The 25,039-nt window shown below is 45.2% G+C and overlaps 1 protein-coding gene across 3 annotated transcripts in view; it reads left to right on the top strand.

Moving 5' to 3' along the window:
* Positions 1 to 8,619: 8,619 nt before the first annotated feature.
* Positions 8,620 to 25,039, top strand: part of KDM7A (lysine demethylase 7A) — a 75,826-nt gene continuing 59,406 nt past the window's right edge. For all 3 annotated transcript variants that reach the window (XM_075503243.1, XM_075503234.1, XM_075503224.1), the window contains exon 1: positions 8,620 to 8,941. In XM_075503243.1, the coding sequence (XP_075359358.1) occupies positions 8,826 to 8,941 (116 nt within the window). In that variant the 5' untranslated portion in view covers positions 8,620 to 8,825. The remainder of the gene's footprint in view (positions 8,942 to 25,039) is intronic.

Below are 25,039 nucleotides of genomic sequence, written 5' to 3'. Positions count from 1 at the left end.
CCCGCGCTGCCTGCCAGGGGTGAGACAGGCAGGTGAGCGGCGTGCGAGGCAGGGGGCTGGCGACGTGCTGCGGCCGGTGCATATTAATAGATTTCTCCAGCCTGTCGCTGGGTGTTTGACTTGATTCATGAGACTCCTCCGTCTTGGGGACGATGGATGAGGCCGGGAGGGAGAGAGCGGGGAGAGAGCTATTGTCTGCCCGGCCTGGGGCCCTGCCAGTGCCGCTCCGGCGGCCGCCACCGCTGCCCCGAGCCGCAAAAGCGCTTTGCGCCTTTGCCCCGACGTCCTTCCCGACGTCTGTCCAGGGCGATGCGAGGGGGGACCGGCCGATGCCCGCGCACTGTGCGTGTGCCTGCAGCGTGAAGCCGCGCAGGGGAGCAGGCAGGCAGGCGGCATCCCGAACGCGCTGCCTCGAAGTGCGAAAGCGATCGCGCTCCCGTCGCAACGGGCTGTGTCCAAGCAGGGCTGCTCGTACAGTGAAAACGCTTCCACCCGGTGCCTTAGCGGCATCAGAAATCGATCACGGAAAAGCCTTTAGGTGCTCGTTCCTTTTAATGCCAGCCGTAGATTTTACACTAGGTTTTACGATTGGCTATGATTTTTGAACAAAATAAATACGCAGATGGTGGACAGATATTAGCCAGGCAGAAATCAGCCTCTGTCTTGAAAAGGCTGATTCAGGTTCAGCATTTGATAACGCTCGTATGGAAAGGGTGTGTATGGTAATACCAGGGAAGGAAAGCAAACAGGACAGAGCGTACTCCATCATGCTGACAAAGACCTGGATTGTACATGCTGGGGTGCACATAGGATTGTTTGCATATTCAGCCGACTCTGTCTTCTCTTTTCCCCGTCCCCGAGCATCGGTGGTGCCTGAGCTCCTTGGGGAGCTGTTTGAGTCGGGGGGACAAATGTGCATGGGGGAGGGGGGCAAAGGAGCACGTGGAGGAAGGATGAGAGCAGAGAGGGTGCTGCTTTCGGGGGCTACAATGGAAAGGGGCTAGCTGGTGGGATAAAGCTCCGGGGGTAGGATTTATCGGACTGAATGTAGGAAGCTCCAGCTGAGCTTGTCTGACTGCTTTCCTTTTATATTCCTAACATGCAGCTCATCCCATCCTGAACTACACATCGAACAACACATCTAAATTGCGCTCCAGAGCAAAGGAAAGCTCCCAGGTTTGATTTTTTTTTTCTTTGTTTTTCTTTCTTTTTCTCAGCTTTCAAGGAATGAAGCTGAACTGAGGGGGAAAGGAGCATTTATTCCCAGGGGGTAAAGAGAGGAAGGCTGAAATTCAGGATTTTCTCCAGCGATAGCACTCCCCAGATGGCAAACCCCACATCTGAGTTTTCAGTAAACCTACCGGGACTACAAAGCAAACAAATCAAGAAACATCAAGGTATATTTACTCTCCTGTTAACCTGCTGCTCCCGCTCCCTCTCTGGCTCACGTTGGTGGCACGCAAGGGCGCACCTCGACTCTGCGTCCCGGGAAGGGGGCACGGCTGCAAGCCCGGCCGGGGAGAGGTGACCGAACGAGGACCTGGCTCCCAACTCCCGCTCTCTGTCCATCGCAGCGTGGAAAGGGGGTGCTGGAGGGGAGCCTGCGTTGGGAACAGCGGTGCTCGGGGGCTGTGCCAGCCCGTTGCACTGTCTGCTCTCAGCGAGGCAGAAAATTGGTTGTAAAGGGGAACTCGCACACACCTGTTTGCAGCTGAAGCCAAAGGAGCTTATGTTAGAGGTCACCCAGACTCGACTGCTGTCAAACATTGGCTGCAAGTGAGACAGGTTTCCTGAATGCCACGTTTTACTTGGTGGCACATCCAGCGCCTCTGGGAAGAGCTTTTTCAAATAAACTTGCCCTCAAGCTTTTTGCAGGTCTCTTTTTTTCTTTTTTTTTTCCTTCTTCCTTCTTATAAAGAGAATTAGGCAATCACAGCATTTTGATGAAGTCGCCTCTTAGCCTCTTGCTTCATAGCATGTGGGCTTCCTGAAGAATGAAGGAAATGCTGATAAATTGGGTGTAGGAGACTTGCCTGCCGTTCCTTTCCCCATCTAATGTTCCTCCTTGCGCTGCCCTCGGAGTGCATCCTGCCCCTAGTCGCTCTGTTAACTTGTCTGTACTTATAACGCTCTGTACGTAAAACGCAACCGGGCGCTTTTCGCTCTGATTAAAATCATGCTGTGTAAAAGAAAATACAAATTAGGTCTGGCCTTTGGGCTCCTGACAAGTTTCCAGCGCCGCTTTCAGCACCACAGAGATTGCGTAACTCCGCGTCCTCCACGCGGTGACGTCCGTCATGAGCTGGGCTGGCTGCCGCGCATCCAGGTTCAGCTGTTAATACTTCAAGCAGCTTTTAGCACTGAAGGAGGAGGAGAGATTGCCAGCAGCCGGCTGAAATGCAGGAACCTGCTTTTTCTTGCTAGGGGACAATGATGCGGGAAGGGGTAAAAGGAGGAGGATTTCCTGGGTAATTCCCCAAATCTTTGTGCAAATACCTCCCGGTCTAATGTGTGCCGAGTGGCTGGGGAGCCCAGCGCAGGGAGAGCTAACGCTTCAGCACAGGATTAACCCTTGAAGGAAGAGTACAGCAGCATCTTATACAAACTATGGCTTAAGTTTGCCAGATCTTTTATGCAATGAAGCAAAGGATACTTTCCTGCCTCCTCTAGGGATTCGAGCCGGGTACGCTGTGTTACGCCATCTCGGCGTTGCTAACAGAAGGGCTGAGGCTGCAGCTATCATGCGTTTTTGGCAGAAACCTTTAAGTCTCGGCGACTTCCTCCGAGGACGCTGAACCAAACACTGTCCAGACCCGCGAGTGAACAAGTTGCAAACGATATCGCTGGTTCGAAACAGCGCGTGGGCACGACGTGGGCGAATGTTCCCTGCGCTGGGTGTTTTCTAAAGGTCTCTGAAGCATGAGGCATGACTGAATGACTTGTGTTTTCTTTAAATGACGAGTGGGTGAATCTTGAATTGTTGGGCTGCTTTTATTTTTGTTAGATGTGTGTGGGCTGACAACATGACTCAGTATTTTCTCTGCAGATGCAAAGATCATATTGCCAATTCTGGGTATACTTTGGGCAGTTTCATGCAGGGAACTGAAACGCTTTTTTAGTCCAGAGCTTTGCTTTTTGGCAGCCTTAAGCCTCTTGATGTGAAAATAAAGAAGTAATTCTAAAAATGAGTGCTTTTCCAAAAGGTACGAAAATACACTGAAGAAATGACTGAACATGGGAAAACTACCTCTACCCCCATGTTTTCTCAACAATTTATCTGATTATTTTCATGTTACTCTGGAAATGTCCGTTAATGTCTGATTTGTCTTTCTGATACTCCCTCGTCTCGATTGCTCCTGCGCCATCGCTTTGTCTGCTGAGTATCATCTCTGGTATTTGTTTAACCGGCCGTGCCCTGCCAGGTGAGAGCCACCGTCCTCTGACTGATGGGTGTGAGTTCTCCCCCCGCTCCCAAGAGACAAGCAGGTGTATTTGTGTGTACATGTATGTGATTCAGCCAGGACCCAGAAGTGACAAAAGTCCCAGAAAATTTCCCTTTCTCCCTTCTGGCAACTTCCCTGCCCTGCTCTCCCTTCTTTATCCTCCCTGTATGCCACCTACAGTGTATGGCATGTGCTCTGGGAGATGCACAAGGCCAGGCATGGGCTGTGGATGCTTCTGTTGTGCAACGATGAGTGCTTTCTTCTCCCATCCCCTCTTCTCTGCTGCTGAGCAGAGTGCTGGTAGTCATGCCCTTGATAAGAATAGGTTGCTTGCTAAGACCCTTACCTCTAATCATAGCCCAGCGTCCCAAAGCCACTGATAAACTAATTTTCCCTGCTGATACCAGCCCTCAGCACACCATGAACCTTGCTGAAGATCTGGGAATGGCTAGACAATAATAGACTTGTGGGTGAAGGATGGTGTACGGCAAAGGTGGTCTTTTGGGAGATCAGAAGATGATGTGCCTACAGATGTATTCTGTAGAGCATGCAGGGCAAAATGAATTCCATAGACCCTGCTTTTTTGATCTCTAACAGTAACCTTAACCACAGAAAAATTCCCACGCTCACGCCCTAGCAATGGCCTTGGCTAATGTGACCTGTACTTAGCACCGTGACCCAAACACCACTACGATCCTGACTCTATACTGGCCTGTACAACACTGAGCCATACCTGACTGATAGCTAATTATAAGCCATATGCACAAGCATGTATTGTAGTGCTCTCATCTTCCTGTCATTGCAGTTCCTCGGTCCTAAGCTCTACTCCCTATTCCTGACATTTTCTTTAGCCTCCACTGTCCACCCATGGCATTAATTCACCCCAAACTTAAGGTTGAGTGCGTTTATCGTCCTTCCAGACCTCATGGGAAACCGCCCGATTTGTTTAGCACAAGCGCCTTTGCAGCCCTGTCCCAGAACGACACGAACTGGGTACCAGATCTTATCATACCTCTGCAATCTTCACATTATTCAGGAATAATCCTAAATACTCAGGAATCAGCCCTTTTTACCCCAAAGCCTGATTCCAGCCTTAACCATAAACTATTAAAATCAGCTGATGCTCCCCCAAAACATAACCCGAAGCCCTGTGTCTCACTGAGTACCAGCACTCAGGCTTGCCCTGAGGAGCAAAGGAAGAGGCAGTGCTCTTTACTCCTTGGTGTCCCGATCTCTAACCCTGACTTCAGCATTTACAAACCTGCTGCTCTTGATACGGGCCCGTACCTCTGAGTGCCAGAGCCATTCACCCCTGCCAGCCCCAGCCCTCGTGACTGTGTTTCTAAGGTCTTTGCTGGAGTCCAGGCACGGGGCTGGGAGCAGCCAGCGGGGCTTGCTGGGTGTGGAGGCTGGAAGTTGTGTTTGTCAGAGGTTGTGCTCGACAGAGCAGGGCATGTTGTGGTGGAGTTTAGGGTGGAGAGATTTTTTGGGGGCATGGCTTGAAGGGTCAGCTGGCTTGCTGCAGCTGCTGAGGGGATGGTAGGCTGGGTGCAAGCTAGAGCATGGGGCACAGGGGAGCGTGACACTGCCTGTACATCAGTGAGAGAGCAGGGAGGCACGCTGTCACAGAGAAGCAGGGGGCCAGGGATGATTAGAGAAGCCTGAGAATGGCTGCTGTGTTTCAGTGACCCTGTTTCTTTAAACAAGCCTCATTGCTCCTGCCTGCTTACTTCTCCCTGCCCTTCCACTGGCTCTTCGTCACCATCCCCACCCCTTGTCCTCCTGCCTCTGGATCTCCAGAGCTACTTGCTCCTCTGGAGCTGGTTCTTCAGCCTCCCCAGCCTTGTGGCACTGCTGCCTCGCCTGCTTTTGACAGTCAGATCTCATCCAGGGGCCAAGCATCTGAACCCTATGTTGCTTATTACAAGGCGCCCCGCACCCCATATTTCACGTCGGCATGTCTTGCTGGTTGGTGAGCTGAGGACGGAGAGGGCTATGGCCCCAGGTCTCTTCAGGTGTCAATGTGTTGCTGTGAATAATGAGCTCGCTTCTGAAGTTTTTTTGGGATTGGGCTCTAAACTGGCTTAATTTATTTGTTTATATTCAAGGTTGGTAGTGCAATTTTGGTTTCTAAACTGCATTTAATAAGACTGTCCAAAAGCTCTCCAAGTTTCTGGTGAAGAATGCTTATTAAAAATGGCTTTGTAATTCTTACAGTGTGTGGTCTTTGGCTTTTCTGAACTTTTGCTGTGTTACATTCAAGTATAGTTTAGCGTAGCTGAAAGAAATCTTGGATAGAGAAAAACTGACAAAGAGCAGATCAGACTGAGAGGGAGATGGAGCTGGTTTATGCTTCTGTTTTTTGCAACCTTTGAAGGAGGTATTCCCCGCCTGCTTAAGGAGTGCCCACAGCAGACTGACTCACTAACACACCTTGTTCTGAGAGAAATCACAACAGCAAAAGGATGTTGTTTGTGGCAGCAGACAAAGTGCTTATTAAATGGCAAGCTTTGCTTTGGATGCTTAAGGTCGCAACTTCTTTCTTTTCCAAAAAACCTAAGTTTGTTCCACCGATCAAGGCTGGAGAAGGGAAGGTCCCCACGGAGTGCTGAGCCCAACCTGCTTCCTCATTCTTTGCACTCTCCTCGTTGGGCAACTTTCTCCTATGTCAACTGAAAACTTCCTCATCCAATCCAGTAACACTGGACTCACCCTGAACAAAACAAGGTCTCCTCCCCACGTAACGCACGTTAGGCAGCCTCACCCCCATCTCTTACAGGAATACCCAACGGTGTGCTTTACCAAGCTGATTAAGCGTTTTGTCATTTGCAGACGCCTCCTGAAATACAACATGCGTGTATTTTTATGGCCACTTTGGATAAAGTTACCACTGCAGCTGGTCACTGCGACTTCAAGATAAAACTCACCACGTGACAACCTAAGAAACAGCAAACGAAGGAGCAAGAAATTGTTCATTTTCAAACTCCAGTGTGGCTACATATACTGACGCTTCGTTGCACAAACACAGAGTAACGACTTTAACTTGAAACGGTTGTCTCTCAGTAGTTGTTACAGTACCTATAATTGTTTCTGCAAGACTTTGCAGGCCCTACCATTCATATGCATCTTCCTGGGTGTGCTTTTGAATCAGATTGATAAAGGAAAACAGTATTTTTCATGAGAAAGCCTCTTGGTATGTATTAGTTCCAGAAACCCTGAAATCATCATTTGTTACCTGTCTGGTGTTTTTTACCCCCGTTAAGCTTAACATCAGCTTTTTAGAGGACCGATGTGTCCGTGGCCACATTCCGAGTTGCTGAAATACTGGGATGCATTGGAAAACAGAGAGTACCAAAACGGGTCAGAACTGCATGTACTTTCAAAGAAGGTCAGGGTTTGGTCTGAGAACCTGATATTTCTTAAAGACGTGCTTTACGCTTCCTATATTTCTCTACTTCATTCTCCATTCAGTCACACAGCCTGCATGCTGGATTTATTTGTTTTACGTGTCTTTGCTGTCCAACTTGCTGCCAAATCATCATCTCGTGTTGCTGCCTTATATAAATGTTAACATTAGCCAGCTTCACAGTAACAGCCTGGAAAGGAAACATTTACTTCTGAGCTTCCCCCTGCCAAACAAACGTACAGTGTATGTTTTTTTGTGGCTACTGGTGGTTAAGGGCATGGGATGTAAAATTATAATGCTGTATGCACGGTTGGTCTATTACAGTTATGATCACTGTAACATGTGCTTCAACGTATCTGTTGTTTCACTTCTAAATTGGTACATTCAGTGTGGAGGACTTGACTCCCCATTCCCTTATACAGCATAATCTCCATAGGTCCTTGAGACTCCGCCTGCCAGCAGGGAAAAAAAAAAATTCTCAATTTTAAACTCTACTTTTTTGTCCTTGATGACATGCATCAGTGTTACTTTTGTGTCCTGACAGAAAGGGTGATGGCATGGAATGGAACAGGGATGCAAACACACGCATAGAGCTTGACAAGAAACAAACCCATTGCAAACCCCAGCTCAACAGCCTGAAAACAGAGGCCTGTCTAGACTCCATAAAATCAGACATGCCTCTGCCCTCAGACCCCTCCAGGAAAAAGCACCGCTGCACGTCCACTGTAGCTCTGTACGGCATTCGGTTCGCGCACCGATGGGTTGGGAAAAATGTTCTTCAAAAAATGCAGTAAACCAATGCTATTTCATCGACTTGCTATAACCCTTGGTTGGGTGTTCAGCTACTTTTATTGAATCCACGTGAGAAGAAATGTTACCACCAAAGAAGACGACCTCCTTGAGCCGCCCGTGTGGGTCCCACGGTCAGAAGCAAGCAGGACCCGGCTGCTCCCGCCAGCCACCAAGCTCGGGACGGAGCTGGCAGCCCAGGCCCCGAGGGGCTGGAGGCAGAAGCACGGCTGCCCCAGGACACCTGCTCCGACCAAGCTCCGCCGGTTCCTCAGCGGTGCCAGCCGCAGAGAGGTCTCCGGCAGACATCAGTGCCAGCTCCCCCTCCGGCCCCGCAGGCCGAGCCCTCCCGCTCCCTGGCGGCGGCCCCTCACCGGGGCTGGTGCTGGCTGCGGGAGGCCCCCGCTCAGGAGGGACCAGGGCGAACCAACCGCCGCCGCACGCGGCCCCGCGGGCAGGGGCCGGGCCGCGGGCAGCCCCGTCCCACCGGCGCTGCCGCCCGGCGGGTGAGCGGGGGCCGCCCCCGCGCCTGCGCGGGCGGCCGCGGCCCGACAACAAAGTCGGGTCCTCGGGCGCCTTCGGCGCTGCTCGGCCGCTTCCGCCGCCGCCGCCGCGGTTACATAAGGGGAGCCGGCGCGCGCCGCAGCCCGCCTTCCCTCCGCCCGTGTCCTCGCGGCACCCTGCCCCTCCCCCTCCCCGCGTGACACTGCCCGGGGGAGGGGGAGGGCAGGGCCAGCGCGTGCCTCCCCCCCGCCCCGCCTCCCGGGGGGAGGGGCGGGCGGCGGCACGTGCGCGCCCCTCCCCGCGCCCAATGGGAGCCCGCGCCCCCCGCGCACGCTCAGTTCCAGCCGCTCGGCGAGACGGCGGGGCCGGGCGGAGGGGTGGGGGTGGGGTGCGGGCCGTCCGCGGTGCGCAGGCGCGGCGAGGACGGTCGCCGTGCGGGGAGGGCGGGGGGGGCGGTCCCCCCTCCTCCCGCCTCCGCGGGGGCCGGGTGACGCACGTGCGCGCGCCCCCGCGCGCTGTTGTTCGCTCGCTCCCGCGCCGCCTGCCCGTGCCTGCCTGCCGGCGGCGGGGCGCGCGCGGCGTGTGGGGCTGGCACGCGCGCTGTTGTTATTGGTGCCGCCGGCCGCGGCGGAGGGAGGGGGAGGAGGAGCGGGCGGGCGCCTCAGTCAGTGAGTTCTTTAAAGATGGCCGGAGCGGCGGCGGCCGCCGCGACCCCCGTGTACTGCGTGTGCCGGGAGCCCTACGACGTGAGCCGCTTCATGATCGAGTGCGACATCTGCAAGGACTGGTTCCACGGCAGGTAGGCGCTGGGAGCCGCGCGGCGCCGGGCGGCGCGGGGGGGGAACCGCCGGGTCGGCCGGCCAGCGGGCACAGGCGGTGGCAGTCACCCCCCCCTCCCCCCCCCGGTAACGGCCGGGGGGACAATGGCTGCGTGGCGGTGGCAGGGGGGTAACGGGCTCCTGCCCGCTCCGGCTCCCCCCTGCGGCGGTGGCAGCGGCCGGTGCCGGTGAGGGCTGCCGTCCCTGGGCACATGGGTCCTCGCTTGCGAGGGGGCGGCCGGGCCGGGCGGGGCGACCGGGCGGGGGGAGGCCGGTTATGAAAGAGCAACAGATGCGGGGCTCCCAGGCCAGCGGTTTCGCTGACGGGGCCGGCGCCACCCTAAAGTTGAGCCGGCTTTGGGGAGGCGTCGTGTCCCCCTCTCGCCCCGCTCCCCCGGCGGGTCTCTCCCGGGACAGGGCGGTCTCTTCGCGGGGGAGGCACCGCGCCGGGTGCCGGGGCTCACCCCCGGCGGGGCCCGGGCTCCTGGCTCGCCGTGCGTTTTGTTTGGGGTGGGCGGCTGGCGGGGGACGGAGGAGGGTCGCCCCGTTCCTCTCGCCGCTTTGACGTTTCCAGCCCGGTCCCGAGCGGCCGGCGCCGACTCGCGTGTGTTTTGCGAGCCGAGCGTGTGAATAATAAAGGCCCGGCGGCAGCCTCCCGGCTGCGAGCAAGAGGAGGAGGTGGAGGTGGCGGTGGGGATTCACGGGCAGTTAAACAAAGGAGCAAGTTGGGGGCCCGCGGCTCAAGCGGCTCGGCCGGGCTGGGGCTGCGAGTTGCCGCCCCCATTATGTGGGGAGCCCCGGCGCCGGCGTGCGGGCCGGGGAGCTGGCGGCGGTGTAGGAAGTGCCTTGTGATTGACAGCAGGACATTTAAATACCCCCCGTGTAACAAAAACAGGCTCCCGGCGAGACAGCCGCCTCGCCCTCTGCTGGCGCGGGGCGGCAGAGCCCGGCCGAGCCGAGCCGAGCGGAGCCGGCTGCCGCCAGGGCCCCGGGTCCGGCGGCCCCCGCGCCCCGAAGTTGCCCGGAAAGCCGTGACCGCACCGGGGCTTTGCACCTCGTCGGCGCAGCCGTCCGCTTAACAAAGCGGTGCGTCGGGGAGGGCTTCCCGTCGGGGCGAGGTGTCGTGCGGCAGCGCGCCGGCGGTCCGCCGCGCTCCTGGGCTTGCCTTTCAGCTCTTGCGCTCAGCGCTTGCAGCACAGAAACGGTGGTTGTGTGTGGTTTTTGTTTTCTTTCTTTATTTTTTCTTCCTTCCCCTCAATGGCAAAAGAAAAATGCTGGCTAAAAGTAGGTTGCGTATCTAGGTGTTACTTAACAGTAATTATTACACATGGGTGTTTTCTTGCCACGTTTTAGGATGAAAGGAAGGCTTTCAGTATTTCAGATGTTGACTTGTACGTATGTTGAGTTGATTTGTTCTTTGTATATGGGTTTCCCTCGACTCAAACCACAGTATAATGGAAACTATGAAAAGGGCTTTGTAAACTGTAAAAACTGGCAAAGCAGAATTGTCGTACCTTTAAAAACAACCACTGATTAATATTTTTAACTAGACTACTACTACTCTTGCTAGTACTGTTGTTTGAAGCTAGACGTGCAACAGCTTTTTTGGATTACAGTAGCTTCATACAAGTTTGTCAAAACTTGGTTGCTGCTTGTAGTAAAGGTGCAGACGTCGTCTGAAGGTCTTTGTAGGGTTACAGGTTCTCTCTCTTGCAAGTATCTTTCTGCGTTTGTGTGTTGCTCTTTCACTCTGTCTTGGCAATTGCTCCGCTTACATGCAGGCTTAACTTAAATGCCAGTCTTGTGCACTAGTATTTCTAGGGTACAAGCAAACTAATTTCTGAAATTGTTACGAGGAGGATTGAAGTATTGACTGTCTGATACAAAGGTGGGACAGACCACTCTATAGCTTTCTCAAATCTTGATCTGCATAAAGATGTACAGTGGTTCCTGTGCTTGGGCTCTGTCATGCAATTGGTAGAAAAACTGCTAGCACTGAACTGCTTTGATAGTCTGAAACCCTAAGTTTTCAGACTTAGGGGGAAGTACATGAGCCAACAGGAGCTGGCAACAGCCATGTTGCTCTGGGATTTAGTTGCATGCTCACCCAGTCTCGTGACTAAGGGACAGGATTGTGGGAGACCGTTGTCCTCTCCCAGCTGTGGTCTGCTCTGGGAATGGCTTTCCCCTTGGTCTAAGAGTATCTGAAGACTGTTACATAGCTTGTGAAAGAAAATATGCACTTTCAAATCTTGTTTTTTGGTGAACTTCTTGGTTTCATGCTTTCTGGACACTCACCATCCCCCCTCTCCCCCCCGCCAGCCTGTGGAATGGGATTGCTGTGACTTTGTGTTAAGAAACATATAAACCCCATGCTTACTTAAGGCTGTGGTGCGCTAGCATGTTATGTAGCACGTATTATTGGACTACGGACTCTTTGCTGCCTTCTTATGTATAGTCAAGAGAGTGCTTTAGCGATACGCTGGAGGCAGGACAAAGTCTGTTCTGACAGAACACTAGTCCCTTTCAGTTTTATGTGATATTTTTTCTGGATGTTTTTGCACTATTTGTCTTACTATAAATATGTTATCAATATATTGGTATTATCAAATATGCATTTTGTTGCTTCTGGCAAATATTTGTGTAAAAGCAAATATTTTGCTATGCCTTACAAGATTGCAAACCTACATTCTGGGTTTTAGTTACTCTACAAGTGGGCCTGACGTCCGGCCACAATCTTGTGTAATTACCTCTTGCTGAACAAAAGAGCATAACGTGTGTGTCTGTGAGTGTCTGTGTGGTGTTGTAGGCTTCATCGCTTTCTTGAATGGCTCACAAGAGTGGAGAGACTACAGAGACTGAGATGCCACAAACTGTCAAATCTTTCAGATGGGCAAATCCATTTATGTTTTAGACAATTTCTGTATTTTCCCAGTCTTTTTATCTTCTTTAAATGAAAGCGTCACATTAATCTGCTTCCTCCTTTCTGGCTTGTCTAGAATATACTCCAGCTAGAATGCAGCAGAAAAACGTTATGCTGCTCTAAGTGTTCAACTTTTTCTTGACACCTCTTTAAGTTCTTGGCTTCACCTTCAAATGATATGTATCATAGCATGATACTTCTCGTTCTGTCTCCATTCGTTTTTTGATGCTCTACCTCAGTTACTAGGTTAACTACATACTGTCATCTTTTCTTGCTAGTGTTTTTTACTGTGATATATGTAACCTTATGCACAGAATGCCTTTTTTTTTTTTTTTTAGCTGATCTTGCAGTCAGCTCTGTTCTTGGAATATGTTTGTGGAGTTTGCAGAAATCCTGTTGTCAGCTTTGAAATTTTTGTCCTTTTTTCTGTCCATGATACCTGTATTCAACTAGATTTATGTGCATTGCATAGCTGTCACTTATTCTTGTAGACTAGATTTCAGACAGGTGGGAACAAACTTAAGTTTAAGCATATAATTCAGTTTTTGTCTGCGCAATGTGATGTTGTCTGTCATACTTCAGGAGTAAATTATTGTAGAGTTAGCTTTTTAAGGCTGTTTGCTTTGTAAAGCTGCACTGGTACTTTATATGCAGTAAATACTTTAAATACAGTACCCAGTACTGTACTGGGTGTGAAGGAACATGGAGAAGTCGGTCAGGCACACTGAGAATTAAAAATGCAGGTGCCCCTTTGAAGTTTTCTGTGTAGCACTTTTCCAAGGGATGTTTTGTTTGTCTGCAAACATACAGTGAACTTCTAGCATGTCTCAGTGACAAATAGGGTGATAAGTTATCAGATGTGTGAATGTCAGTTACAGTAGCAGTCTCTGCCTTTTAAAATGCCTGTAACCTTTTAAATGTATTTTTTTATGTTAAAAAAAGATTTTTTTGAGACAAAGGAAACATTCTTCAAAGGCAGAGCAGTGGGGAATAGGAAGGGAAAGCATCCTTTTTTGTTCAAAATTAGTAATTTTTCAAAAAATTTCATAATGTGTCAACTTTGGTGTCTCCCCCTCAAGGAGAAGAAAGAAAGAAACCGGCCCATCCAGCTTTGCTCAGCTTGCATCTTTGGTGTTTTGTGTAAATGAAACTTAAATTTAAAAGCCGCAAATCCTTTTTCTTTTATACATTTTTTATGTTTATGGAAATCAGGATTTCATTTGAGCAGGTTAGAGGGCAATAAAGGAAATACAGCACTAATCTGTATGTAGTGTATGTATGTACATACTTCCGTTGCAAGACAAAATCAAATTGATTAAATTTATATGGAATTGTTTTTAAATTGATAGCTCTTGCTCTCAGGATTAATTCTGTATTCTGTGTAGCCTTCTTGAAAGAATTAACTTTTTTTTTTTTCCTTTCCTAGAGCAGTTAATTGATGGTGTATAGAACTTTGCCATTAAGTGTTTGATGTTTTTTACAGCTTTGTCATTATTAAAAAACATTTAATAACATCATTTGAAAAGAAAGGTGGTTCATGTACCTTTTGAGGATGATTATTTAAATTGCAGATGCCTTGAGGCTTTCTTCTCAAATGGAAAAAAATTTCAGCGCCAAAAATCGCATCTGAGCTAAGTTCATGTAGAACATAGGTTTTCTGACACTGTATAGATTTGAGCATGTCTTCATTTGGTCTCTGAAGAGACGTAAAATTTCTCAACCGCTCCTTAATCTGATCTCAGTTTCAAAATCAAGGTTCCCTCTTGCAGCTGTTAGGTTACATGGTACAGGTCCCTCTTAACGCACTGGTTTGTACTCTGCAGGTAGGCTTTCCCCTTAAGAAACGAAAGAAATGTACATGCTATGGTGACTACTTTTCCTGAATTGGTTCTTTGTTTTGGAGTTTTATACATGAGGTTCTGCACGATGGGCTTCACCAACTCTGTGCTGCTGGAAGAGGCTGTTCCACTCCTGGGTGCGTGCTGCTATAATTTCTCTTTTGCTGGTTCAGTGCTTGTCTGATTGCTTGGTCAGTCAACTCTGCTCAGAAAACTGACAAAACCCATTCTTTTGCTGGGTTAGCTTTTTGTTGGGTTACTGAGCTGAACAAGTTCGTCAAGGGGGCTAGGATGAGTCCCAGGCTGTTGCAAAACACTGAAGAGGACTGTGCTGCTGGAGATGATAGCGGGTGGGAAGAGACAGGGGAGTTGCCCATTTTTCTTCCTCACTGCTCACTTTGGGATCAATGGCTCACCCAGTTTTGTGGAACCTTGTTTTTGTGTCTCAGTCACCATATGTGATTCTGCTTTGAATCTGATGGCCTCGGCCCAGACCCATCTGCTCATCTAGTGGGGTCCATAGCAAGCAAGGCGTTTCCAGTGCAGCTGCAGCATTGCAACCCCGGAGCATCATCTGTCTGCAGAGACAGGCGAAGCTCCTGCGTCTGTTTTAAAGGGACTCAGAGGAGAAAGTATGGTGATGCTCATGTCAAGAAACGTGGAGACTGCAAAGAGAGACTGTTACAAATGCCTTCTGGTACAGACCTTCTGTTTACAGAAAACTAAGGCCTTGTAATTATAAATGTTCAGGGGCCTGAACTGAATCAACAAATCATTGTCTGGTCACTAAAGCTTCGGTCTGGCACCAGAGGCTCTTGAGCTGACTTTCTGGTTTTTATAATGTATGAGCTTTAAATTCTTCCTGTGGCAACTGGGTGTATGTTAGGGAAGTGTTTTAGACCTCAAGGGAAAGTTAATGTGTTTGCTAACAGTACTTTTCTTCAGTTTAGCCTTGTTTCCTCAGAGGTAAGATGGAAGCCTCAGCTTAAGTCCAATGAGCTGTGTGTCCTCTGCCAAAGAATTAAGTGACTTCAACTCTTCTAACAATACAAAAGCTGAAACAGTTTTGGTTAAACTGAGAAGAAACGAATATTAATAAGGATGCCAGACTAGCACTTGTGTAATTGGATGTCTGTTTCCAATCCTTTTGTATTCTTCATTTGAGCAAGCCATTTTTTCCCTCTCAGTTCCCATCTGTGAAGTGGGAAGACATTAATATATATTAAAGTAGATGTATTCTACCATAATGAGCACTGTAGAGTAGTAAGTATTCAGAGTTCTTCAATTTTTGAAACTGTGTAATAACATGTACAATTATATGTACAAGTTTTTTTTCTTTACAGTTTTCTTGAAAAACTGGCTTTATTTGAAGTATGTATACTTTGAAAGTTAACACTTCTTTCCTTTAGATCTGTAATTTGGTAAATTTTTTCATTTGATGTTGTGGAATAAAACATAGTAGATGTTTTAGAATATGCATTCTGACATAATAACTAGGACAAAGAAAAAAAAAAGTATTGTCCAATAAAGACCTGCAAGAGAACTGAAGGGTACATAATTCAGCTTTTAAAATTAGAATTGCAATAAGATTCTAGTGAATTTCTAAACAATTATTAAATGCTAATAGTTCTCATTTCTAAAGTACAAATTAATTATTGCCTATTCTGTGTTACTTGCAAGATACAAAGATTCAGAATTAGTGATTTAAACACTAGCTTTAATTTTTTGTAATGTTACAGTTGATCTATATCAATATTTTTGGTATCGTTTTTTCTTTAGCCATTTTTGACTGTGCAAATGAAGGCACTGTAAGTCTTTATGTGTAATGTAACTGGCTAATAGTGAATTTTTTATTAGCTAGTTAATTTATAATGATTTTATATTCCAAAATGTCATTTGTTGATGCCTACATAGCACTTTAGTATCTTCCTTTCCTTTTGTTCTATTTTACATGCTTGATTTGGCTGAAGAATTAACATGTTTTCAGAAGGCTCTGTTTTGTGACTTCTGTATCTACAAACTACCGAGGTAAGAGAAGTCTGGGTAGGGGGCTGCTGCTTGGTACACTTCTGTATATACCTGCTAGGCGCTACAATGCAGAGTGTGAAATATTCCTTTTTTTTTTTTTTTTTTTAACTTATCTTGATCTCTTTATAATGCTGAGTTCTCTTACGGCAACAAAATGGCAATAAAATGTATTAAGCCTTACGGTGGAGTATCACTCTGTTAACTGTCAATGGACAAAATCACATTAATTTTGTTTTCATTTGTCATTTGTGGTTTCTAGCTTTTTTTGTGGACAGTTTTCATATTCATTAGCAGATATCTTATGCTCAGAGCAGTTTTCTGTGCACTTTCTACATCATCTTTTGAAAGATCATGCGATACAGTGTCTCAATTCTGTTTACATGACGGTTTGCACAAGTTGAAGATGAACTCATACTCTTCATGTAAATATTTGTACTTTCCCTACAGAATTTTAAAATAAAGTACCATTGTCTCAAAACAACTCTGAGTAATCAGTAAATACTTTCATAGGTACAATGTGCATGCTTAAAAAGCGGAAACATACTCAAGTTTTACATTTGTCTCATTGCTGAAGTACGAAAATTCAATTAACAACATTGCTATTGCTTTATTAGCATCATAGGAGAGATATTTTAGTGAAATATACAGCTGTTAAAATAGCTAAGCAATTTTTCATTTGTCAGTCCTTTCTAATGTAACATTAGCTCATGAATACACAGAACTAACAATCTATGGAGTATGAATAGTCTTGAAATGTCTGCTGTATGGTGGTAATGTGGATTTATGTGGCTAGTTACATCTCCTCAGGTCAATTCTGCTTTTGAATGGAATTAATATTTAATACTGTTTTCTCCATTACTTCAGCATTAACTAAAGTAGACTTGAAAACTGGTCTTTCTTTTTGAAAATATTGAGTTCATTGTTGCTCAGGCAGGCATAAATGCTGATGTTTGCCACAAAAGCAAGAAAGCTTTTTTTGAAAACCCTCCCACATCATGCTGTCTTAAAAGCCAACTGGAGTAAGGATGACTGTTCTAAATTTTTAATATATTGTGGTATGAAGTCTATTTATTTTCATTTGAAACTGTCAGCTGACATTGCAGCTAGCCTGGGAAATTCATTTCATAAATTTAATTGTGTTTGTTCCATTTACATTAATGCTTTATTCACTTAAAGGCTCTTTAAAACACTGCTCATGAAAATGAGTGCAAGGAAAGGTGACTTTCTGAGAAATGAAGTATTTGATATTGAGGATATAGGATTGATCTGATCTGTCATTCTTACCAGTTATCAGGTAGTATTTGCTGAACAGACTCACAGTTTCCTTTTGGGATATTGATGTCTGAGGGCCAATAAACAAAGGCCTAATTGAGTAAATGAAGAGCAACCAAAGAAATTGCTATGTCTTATTACCCAATAGTACTTGTTCTGATTGGCCTGCCCAAGGTACAGATTTTTAGTTTTGCTTCAATAACAAAAATATTTGGATCTTTTTCACTAAAGGACTACATCATGCTTTTGACTTGCAAAACTCACTGTCAAGAACAAGCGGAAGTGAAATGAGGCACTGCAACTTAATGTATGGCTTTCAGGGGTACTGATGGACAGATCTGTGAGCTGCATAGTGCAGTACAGGGTGGTCTAGGGACGGTACCAACAGTGAGATAGCCATGCTAATGTGACATTGTGCCCAGGCAAATGTTGCCAGTCTACCTCTCAGGATAGTGTTTTCCCTTTTTATTTCATGAGGGTGTGCTGTGTTGACATGCTACAGCCTCAAGCCCAAACACGCTTACCTAGGCATTCCTCTGTGCTCTATTGCTTATGTAAGATAGGACCAAAAGCATGTTAACAAAAATGGTGTACACATGTAGTCTGTTAAATCTCACGTTAAGTTCTGACTACAGTATTTGTCTGCTTGGTGGATACATCAATGTGATGCAAAGGTGAGCAGCAACTTGCTGCCTCTGATGCTGTGCCCCTCCTGTGTGAATTGCTAGGGCCTCTGAGGGCATCACTTTGAATCTCTTAATGCTGCAGTAAAATGTGCTGCTCTGATGTAATGAGTATAGGAGTAGTAGTTTAGAATACTGTTCTTATTCTTACTGAGAATGAACAGGGCAGTTGTAGTACTGAGTGATTGGACTAGCATCCTTGCTGAAACGTGTCTTATTTAACTGAGTGAAAGCATATGCCTCGGCTGTAGCTTATACTTCCAGCATGGTCAGCTGGCTTTTGCTGGAAGCATCATGAAACTCCAGTAAGAAGGATTTAGGTATGAACTAGAGTTAGGAGTATCGTTTGAATAGATCAGAATTTTCTGAAGCGAAGATGTAACTCTTAAGTGCTTCTGCAAATGTTACCTCTGGCTTTTATATTTTACCAGTAAGGGCAAATTCTAGTTTAGTTTTGGTTTTTTGGAATTGGTGTCTCAGCTAACATTGCCAAATGAGAACGTACTGTGCATTCTATTTCCTGGCCCTTATTTGAGTGTGGAAATAACTTTATTGGCTAATGAAAAAACCACAAACCCTCCACTTTAGGAGTAAAAAGCTTTATTCTTCTATAGTTAGTTCTGGTACTGGTTACCAAAGAGACTTATTACCAGAAGAGAGATCAAAATCTTGTATGTTGGTGAAAGGAAGGTATCATTGTTGGTGCCACTGCTTGACCTGTTAATGTGAGGTGCCATTACCTGCTTCTTACAAAGATGCCTCACATATGAGTGGTCTTTTCCCAGAATTGGTTTCCTTACAATAAGGAATAGATCCGAGATATCTCTACAATCCTGTTTGTTTATTGCACATTAGTGCTCCTGTGCCTTTTTTCTTTCTTCCCAGCATGTGAATGTCAATGCATGTCTCCTTAATTGGCTGAATTTTTGTCTTTCATAGGGTAGCACTTCATCTAATTCTCTCTTTTCTTTGATGCTACACAGAGTCTTAAACAGCAATGTTATGTGGGGAGAGGGACAAGGAAATGAGCCAAAATCATGAAAAAGTAGTAAAACATGGGAAAATAAAGCTTTAGCCTTTAAGTATGGTCACATGGTCAGTGAAATGATTTTGAGCAAACATCTTGTTTGTCTGGACTAAACTTACATGAAACAGGCACTGGTACATTTACATCATGTAATTAAAAGTGAATTGCAATGCATTTCCTACTGCTCTTTGCGCATGTGTGCTGAGAATGGAAGTGAATACATCCCTGCAGTATGTGATGTCAGTTCCTGATGCAAACTACATGGAAAATTCCCAGGGAGTTGCTTGTGGACCATATAGCAGCTTGAAGCAGGAAAGTCTCTATCTGCAGTTTTCCACACCATCCCAGGACAACACTAGTAAAATACAATATGTTTTTTATTACACATGATATTAATAAATGTTTTGAATAGTCTGTTTTTCTGTTGTATTTTTTGTACAGCTAATGGGGAATTTGGAGACACAAGTAGAAGGTGAATGTGTTATATATATCAGATTGTTGGTTAACACAGTATAGTAAAATTCTGTTTCTTATAACGCCAACCTGAGGAAGCTGGACAAGTCTCTTTCCAGTGTGAGTCTTTGCATTGCTCTGAGCTTCTGAGAAATTAATCAGCTTTCTATGAAGTTTGTGCACCATGATACTTTGGAACAAGGCTTTTGTTAGGAAATGTTCTCTATCCCTTAATATGCTTGCCAGGATCATGTATACCCTCATATGTGTTTGGAAGAAAAACTGTAAATCTCTGTAAATGTTCATTATTGGAAACTTACTGACTATATGCTAAGAGGCTGGGAGTAAAGCAGGTACTTCCTTTTCAAAACTCTGTACCAGATACAAAGAAATCTGTAACTGAATGTGACTTCTGGTTTTCAGGTGTCTGAAAAATCAGAACTGAGATTAGGAGATTTTTCTGTTCTCATGGGATATCTACAAAGGGAGTAAGCAACATAGTGAAGAAGAGGCAGTCTTCTAGGTGAAAAGCTGGATGGAGAGAGGACAGGAAAGTGAAGACAATGCAGAAGGAAACGGGTAACAGAACAAAGAATACGTGGAGAATATTAACTTGTACTGCAAGAGTCTGGAGTTTTAAATCTGAACATTAATTTGTGAGTGAAAAAAGCTTCTGTGCTAAAATACCTGCTGGAATGACCAGTCACTCTGAGGTGAAGTGTGGAAGATCCATGTTCTAATGCAGCCAGTAGGCTTGCTGATACAGATGCATGGTTGAGTTTTTGATTTGAATGAAACTACTTTATGGTGTGCAGGAAATAAGAAGTGATGATCAACATTAATTTAAATTTAAAATGCAGCTTTCTGTATCTTTTTCTGAATGGAATCTGATCTGAATCAGCTGCATCAAGTCCAGTCTTAATTCTTGCATTTTCTGAAGATAAATACACAGTTTGAGGTTGTCTTATGTAACTCTATGGTTTGAATTGCTAAAAGTAGAAACTGTCTTTTAAAAGAAAGCTGACTCTGGGTGTATTTAAATTGATGTACTACCAATTATATTGTAAGGTTGGGGAATTCTCACTCTTCAAGTAGCTTGACTATGTTTAGTTTTACTTAGTTTCATGGCCACTGCTATGTAATACAAACAAACTGATAAATAAACTTTTCTTCTGTAATTGAATTGTAAGAAAATGGGTTAATACTTCACATTCAGTGAATTATTGAACTCATTAAAGGCTCTTTAGAGATCACTGACCTCTAAATCTTTATCTAGGAAACACTCGTGGTAAAGGACTGTTCTCATATGAAGTATTTACTACTTTTTGCTAATTATTAAAGAAAAACCTTTTTGGTGCTTTCAGATTATGTCAGTAGAGGCCATAAAGAAAAGCAAAACATTACTATCACTTTCAAACTAGAAAAGCAACAACTGTTAAGTGTTTCTTGTATCCAAAAAGTCTGGCAGGTATGAGTCAGGTTTTAGGCAAATTTAAAGTCCTCACCAGTTCCTGAAATATTTAGAGAAATGGACAGCTCTGCCTTTTTTTAAAGAAAAAACAGGTGCATTCATAGTCAGGGGATAGACTGCTATGTTCCTGTAGGAAGCACTATTAAATCAGAAGACTAAGAAAAAGTATTAGTATGTCTTAAGACCTGCAAAAGGTTGTGCTGTAATGCATGCTCACTGTATGTATTTATTCACTAATGTCAGGAACAGGGACCAGAACTCAGGATAATTTTGTCAATATCTGAGTGCCCTAACCAGAAGATTGTTTGGGTCATGTTACATTCTGTTCTGGGCCCATAATTCTTGGATTCTTTTCTGCAGAGTAAGAGGCCTTAAGTGGGGGAGATAAAGAGTATCTTTACATAAAAAGTAACCTGGAGATGAACATTCCCTTGCGATGTGTGGGCTTGAACTCCCACAACCTGAATAAGCACTGCTACCACTTCACTGGGAAAAGCAAAATAACTTTTCCCTTCTCCAATCCCAAAATCTAACTGGTTTTTAGTGCCTGGTACTTTGAAAATATGGCAGCTGTGCTTGCCTTCTGGCTTAGATGCCAGGGAATGTGGCGCAAGCTGGCTGGGTGCACAGGGCGTGCAGAATAGATGGTGCTTTTGGAATTTTCAGGTCAAGGGGTGAGGTGCCAGGTGAGTGTAGGTACCTCTGTGGTTAGCTGTCCTGCTTCTGAATTTAGGTAGGCTTTAGGGGCCAGCATCCTTATTTGGATATTGCCCTAATACCTTTATATAGATGCATCCTTTTTTTTTGTGTGTATTCTTGGAATTTCTCCCTCATTCTTCTCTACGCTGCATTTGAGAGTAGTTGTTCATTGCAAGGCTGCATCCTGTTTTACTTCCAATTTTAACTAATCCACTTAGTACCAATTGATGTGGAACAAAAGTCCTCTGGTAGTCTTACTTTGGTTTAAACCAGATTTATAACAGTGCAGTGATAGACCCAAACTAATCTAGAAAGTTTTGATTTAATAACTTTCACAGAACTACTGAGATTGGAAGGTATCTCTTAAGTCTAGGCCACACCAGCTGCTCGAGGAGGGTCAGCTAGAGCAGGCTGCTCAGAACTGTGTCCAGCTGGGTTCTGAGTATCTCCACAAAGGGAGACTGTGCAACCTCTTCCAATGGTTGATCACTGTAGCAGCTAAAAAATTAAATACATAATTTTTTTTCCCTTGAGTTCAGATGGAATTTCATATGCTTTAATCTGTGGTGATTGCCTTTTGTCCTGTCACTGAGCATTACTGAGAAAAGTCTGTCATCTTTTTCCTCCCATCAGGGGAATTTATACACATTGATATTTACACGCATTGCTAAGATCCCCCTGCGCTTTCTCTTCTCCAGGCTGAAGAGTCGCAGCTCTCTCAGCCTCTCCTCATCTGAAGGATGCTTTAGTTCCTTAATCATCTGAGAGGCACTTAGCTGGACTCGTTCCAGTATGCCCGTGTCTCTTCTGGGGATCCCAGAACTAGACCCAGCACTCCAGGCATGGCCTCACCAGTGCTGATAGAGGCGAAAGATCACCTCCCTCGACCTTTTGGCAATGCTTTTCCTAATGCAATCCAGGAGACTCTGGGCTGCCTTTGCCACAAGGTTGCATTGCTGGGTCATGATCAGCTGCTTGCCCACCAGGGCTACAAGGTCCTTCTCTTGCAGTGCTGCATTCCAGCCACTTGGCCTCCAGCGTGTAATGGTGCAGATACCCTTGCAGACAAAGCCTAAGACCTGTAAGAATGTGTACTTTCACTCTTGAATTGCAAAGACATAATTTACTTAGTTTATATCAAAACATTTTCATATAATCACTTCTTGTGGTATTGACACCCAAAATAAAACACTTGGATGTGTTGCTCTTTGGCAGACTTCCTGTCTTCTCTCATAGAAACAATTAAACAAAATTTGAGTCAGAAATTTTCTCCTGAAGAATTAATTTCTTGTTTTTCACAGTAAGTGAACCATAATGTCTCCTCTAATTTTTACAGGAATGGTAAATGTCTGTACTCATTTTCAGGGGACCTTTTTGCAGTAGGTCATCTGCTTACCGCTTCATACTTTCTCTTGTGCATTTCTTTGAGCTTTCTTGTTCGAATGTTACTGGTGTTTTGCCCACTATGAAGAAGGAATTTAAGAGCTGTATATACCTACACTAGAGCGATACATAGATAAAATCTTTTTTTCCCCATCTAAAAGCTATGGAACTGAGTAGCACAGACTGTGAAGTAAAGATTACCTGCAAAAGTGTTTGTGCGTAAAATCTAGAATAAAAGATGTGGATTTGTGCTTTTGCAAATAATTTTGATGACTTCAGATAGCTTATGGTAGAGTAAAACTGGTTTCAGTAACTGGATCTGAACTCTTTAGAGTTTTAGATTAAAATCAATATGTCAAATTACATCCAGAATAAAAATAATTGATGCAGATAAAATTCAATCTTAGTGCTGATGTAACTCATCCCCCAAACTCTATTTAGCTTTGTTCTGCGCTATTTGAAGTTTCCACGTGGTCTGAAAATTACTGTACTTCATTAATTTCATCTGAATAGTATTGTACAGTTAGATTTCTGTAGATGGAATAACGTGTAAAAGTAACTTCTTGACATGTTATGGACTGCATGGATGCAGTTTTGGCCAGTGTGCCCCTCTGGACCTCTATAAGCAGCTGAGAATCCAATAAAGATCTCTAAATTATGGGCATTATCTAGTTGATTGAAGGAGCTTATTCTACTTACTGCTCTGCCAGCCAGCCAATGTAACATCTGATATTTAAACTCATTATCTGTGTATCTGAAACAGTTTGCTTGTATCATAGCTTAAATAGAAGTTAATGTAATCAGCTACTCCATCTGCGTTTGAAATGAGGATGGTGAGCTAGAGATGATGAGCCAGTTTGCTCTCAGATTTCTTCAAAAACGAAGCGTCTGTCTCTACTTGCTATTGACTGCAAGTCTATTTGCCTTATAAAAGTAAGGTATTTTGAAGCTATAGGAGCCATCCTGTATTATTTTATGTTGTGGTTAGAAGATGCAGAAATTATTCTGATTACCAAAAAGCTTACTAAAAAGTTCTTAGCAATGTCTGGAAAGTATTATAGACTGGAGGGGGAATTACACAGTTGAGAAGCAGAGGAGTTTAAAAATGTCTTTGTGGTTTTTGTTGTTGTTGTTGTTGTTGTTTTGGTTTTGTGGTGGTTTTTTTTTTTTTTTTTCCCCTGTAAAGGAGTAGAACTATTTAATGAGTTGAATTTTGAAGGCAATAAAAGATTCATTTCAGGTACAGCTGCAGAGACTCTGAATGCTATTGTGAGTGTTAAGGCTACTTAGGAGGCTCCAGGAGGTCTTTAAAACCAATCTGGGTCAGAAATTTTTAAACCAGTTAGGTGATACATTGTATTTGGTGTAAGGAGCCAGTTAAAAGGTGTGTAAAGCAGGCCGAAGCCAAACTTGCTATTGCTGCAGTCTGTAAGAGCAGCAAATGAGTCATATAGTAACCCAGGAATAAGGGATTTGCAGCAATGGAGTCTTAAGATTGTGCTAATACTGGTTACTGGTGCTAGAACGTGGGAGACAGAAAAGGGTATTGCCTAATGTTGCTAGCAGAAAGTCATATTTTCAAATCATGCCTGACATTTTTCAATGAAGGGGCATAGTTTAAAAACAATCACTAGCTTCCTCATCAATTCCCTCAGGCTAGGAAGCCATTGTGGGTTTGTTACTGTTCACCTCCAAACCTTTTTTTATCACTGTGCTTGAGAGCAAGACATATCTGGTGGTGTCTACTGACAGTATTACCCAGGATGTTGAAAGCTTTACAGACTACGCATTGCATAACATAACACAATACTGATAGTACTTGTCATGCTTCATGATCTTTCTAAACAGCTCATCTTTATTAGGCAACCAGAATAACCAGCTAGTACTCTCTCTGTTGGAGACTGCAGTCCATGCCCTTCGTCGATGAGGAGCAGTCAACACTTCTAGCTGTTGAGAAGGAAGTGGAACTGCTGAAGACATACCAACAAATTCCCAAATGAATTAAAACCTGCTTTAAATGTACAGTGCAGATCACCTAAAAGAGGTGGTTGGCCTGATATCTAATATTGAAGAGATGGGTTTGTTACGTAAGAATATTATATTAAATAGTATTATTTGTTTGTTCAGCTTGGAGAAGGTTGAGGGGTGACCTCATCGTAGTGGTGTACAACTTCCTCAAGGGGGGCAGTGGAGGGGGAGCTGCTGATCTCATCTCTCTGGTGACCAGCAACAGGACACAGGGAAATGGAATGAAGCTGCGTCAGGGGAAGTTCAGGCTGGACATTAGGAAAAGGTTCTTCAC

The sequence above is a fragment of the Mycteria americana genome, chromosome 1 (genome assembly GCF_035582795.1).
Source record: "Mycteria americana isolate JAX WOST 10 ecotype Jacksonville Zoo and Gardens chromosome 1, USCA_MyAme_1.0, whole genome shotgun sequence".
Classification (NCBI taxonomy): domain Eukaryota; kingdom Metazoa; phylum Chordata; class Aves; order Ciconiiformes; family Ciconiidae; genus Mycteria; species Mycteria americana.
Note: the sequence above shows the minus strand (reverse complement) of the source record. Positions and strands in the feature narration are given on the sequence as shown.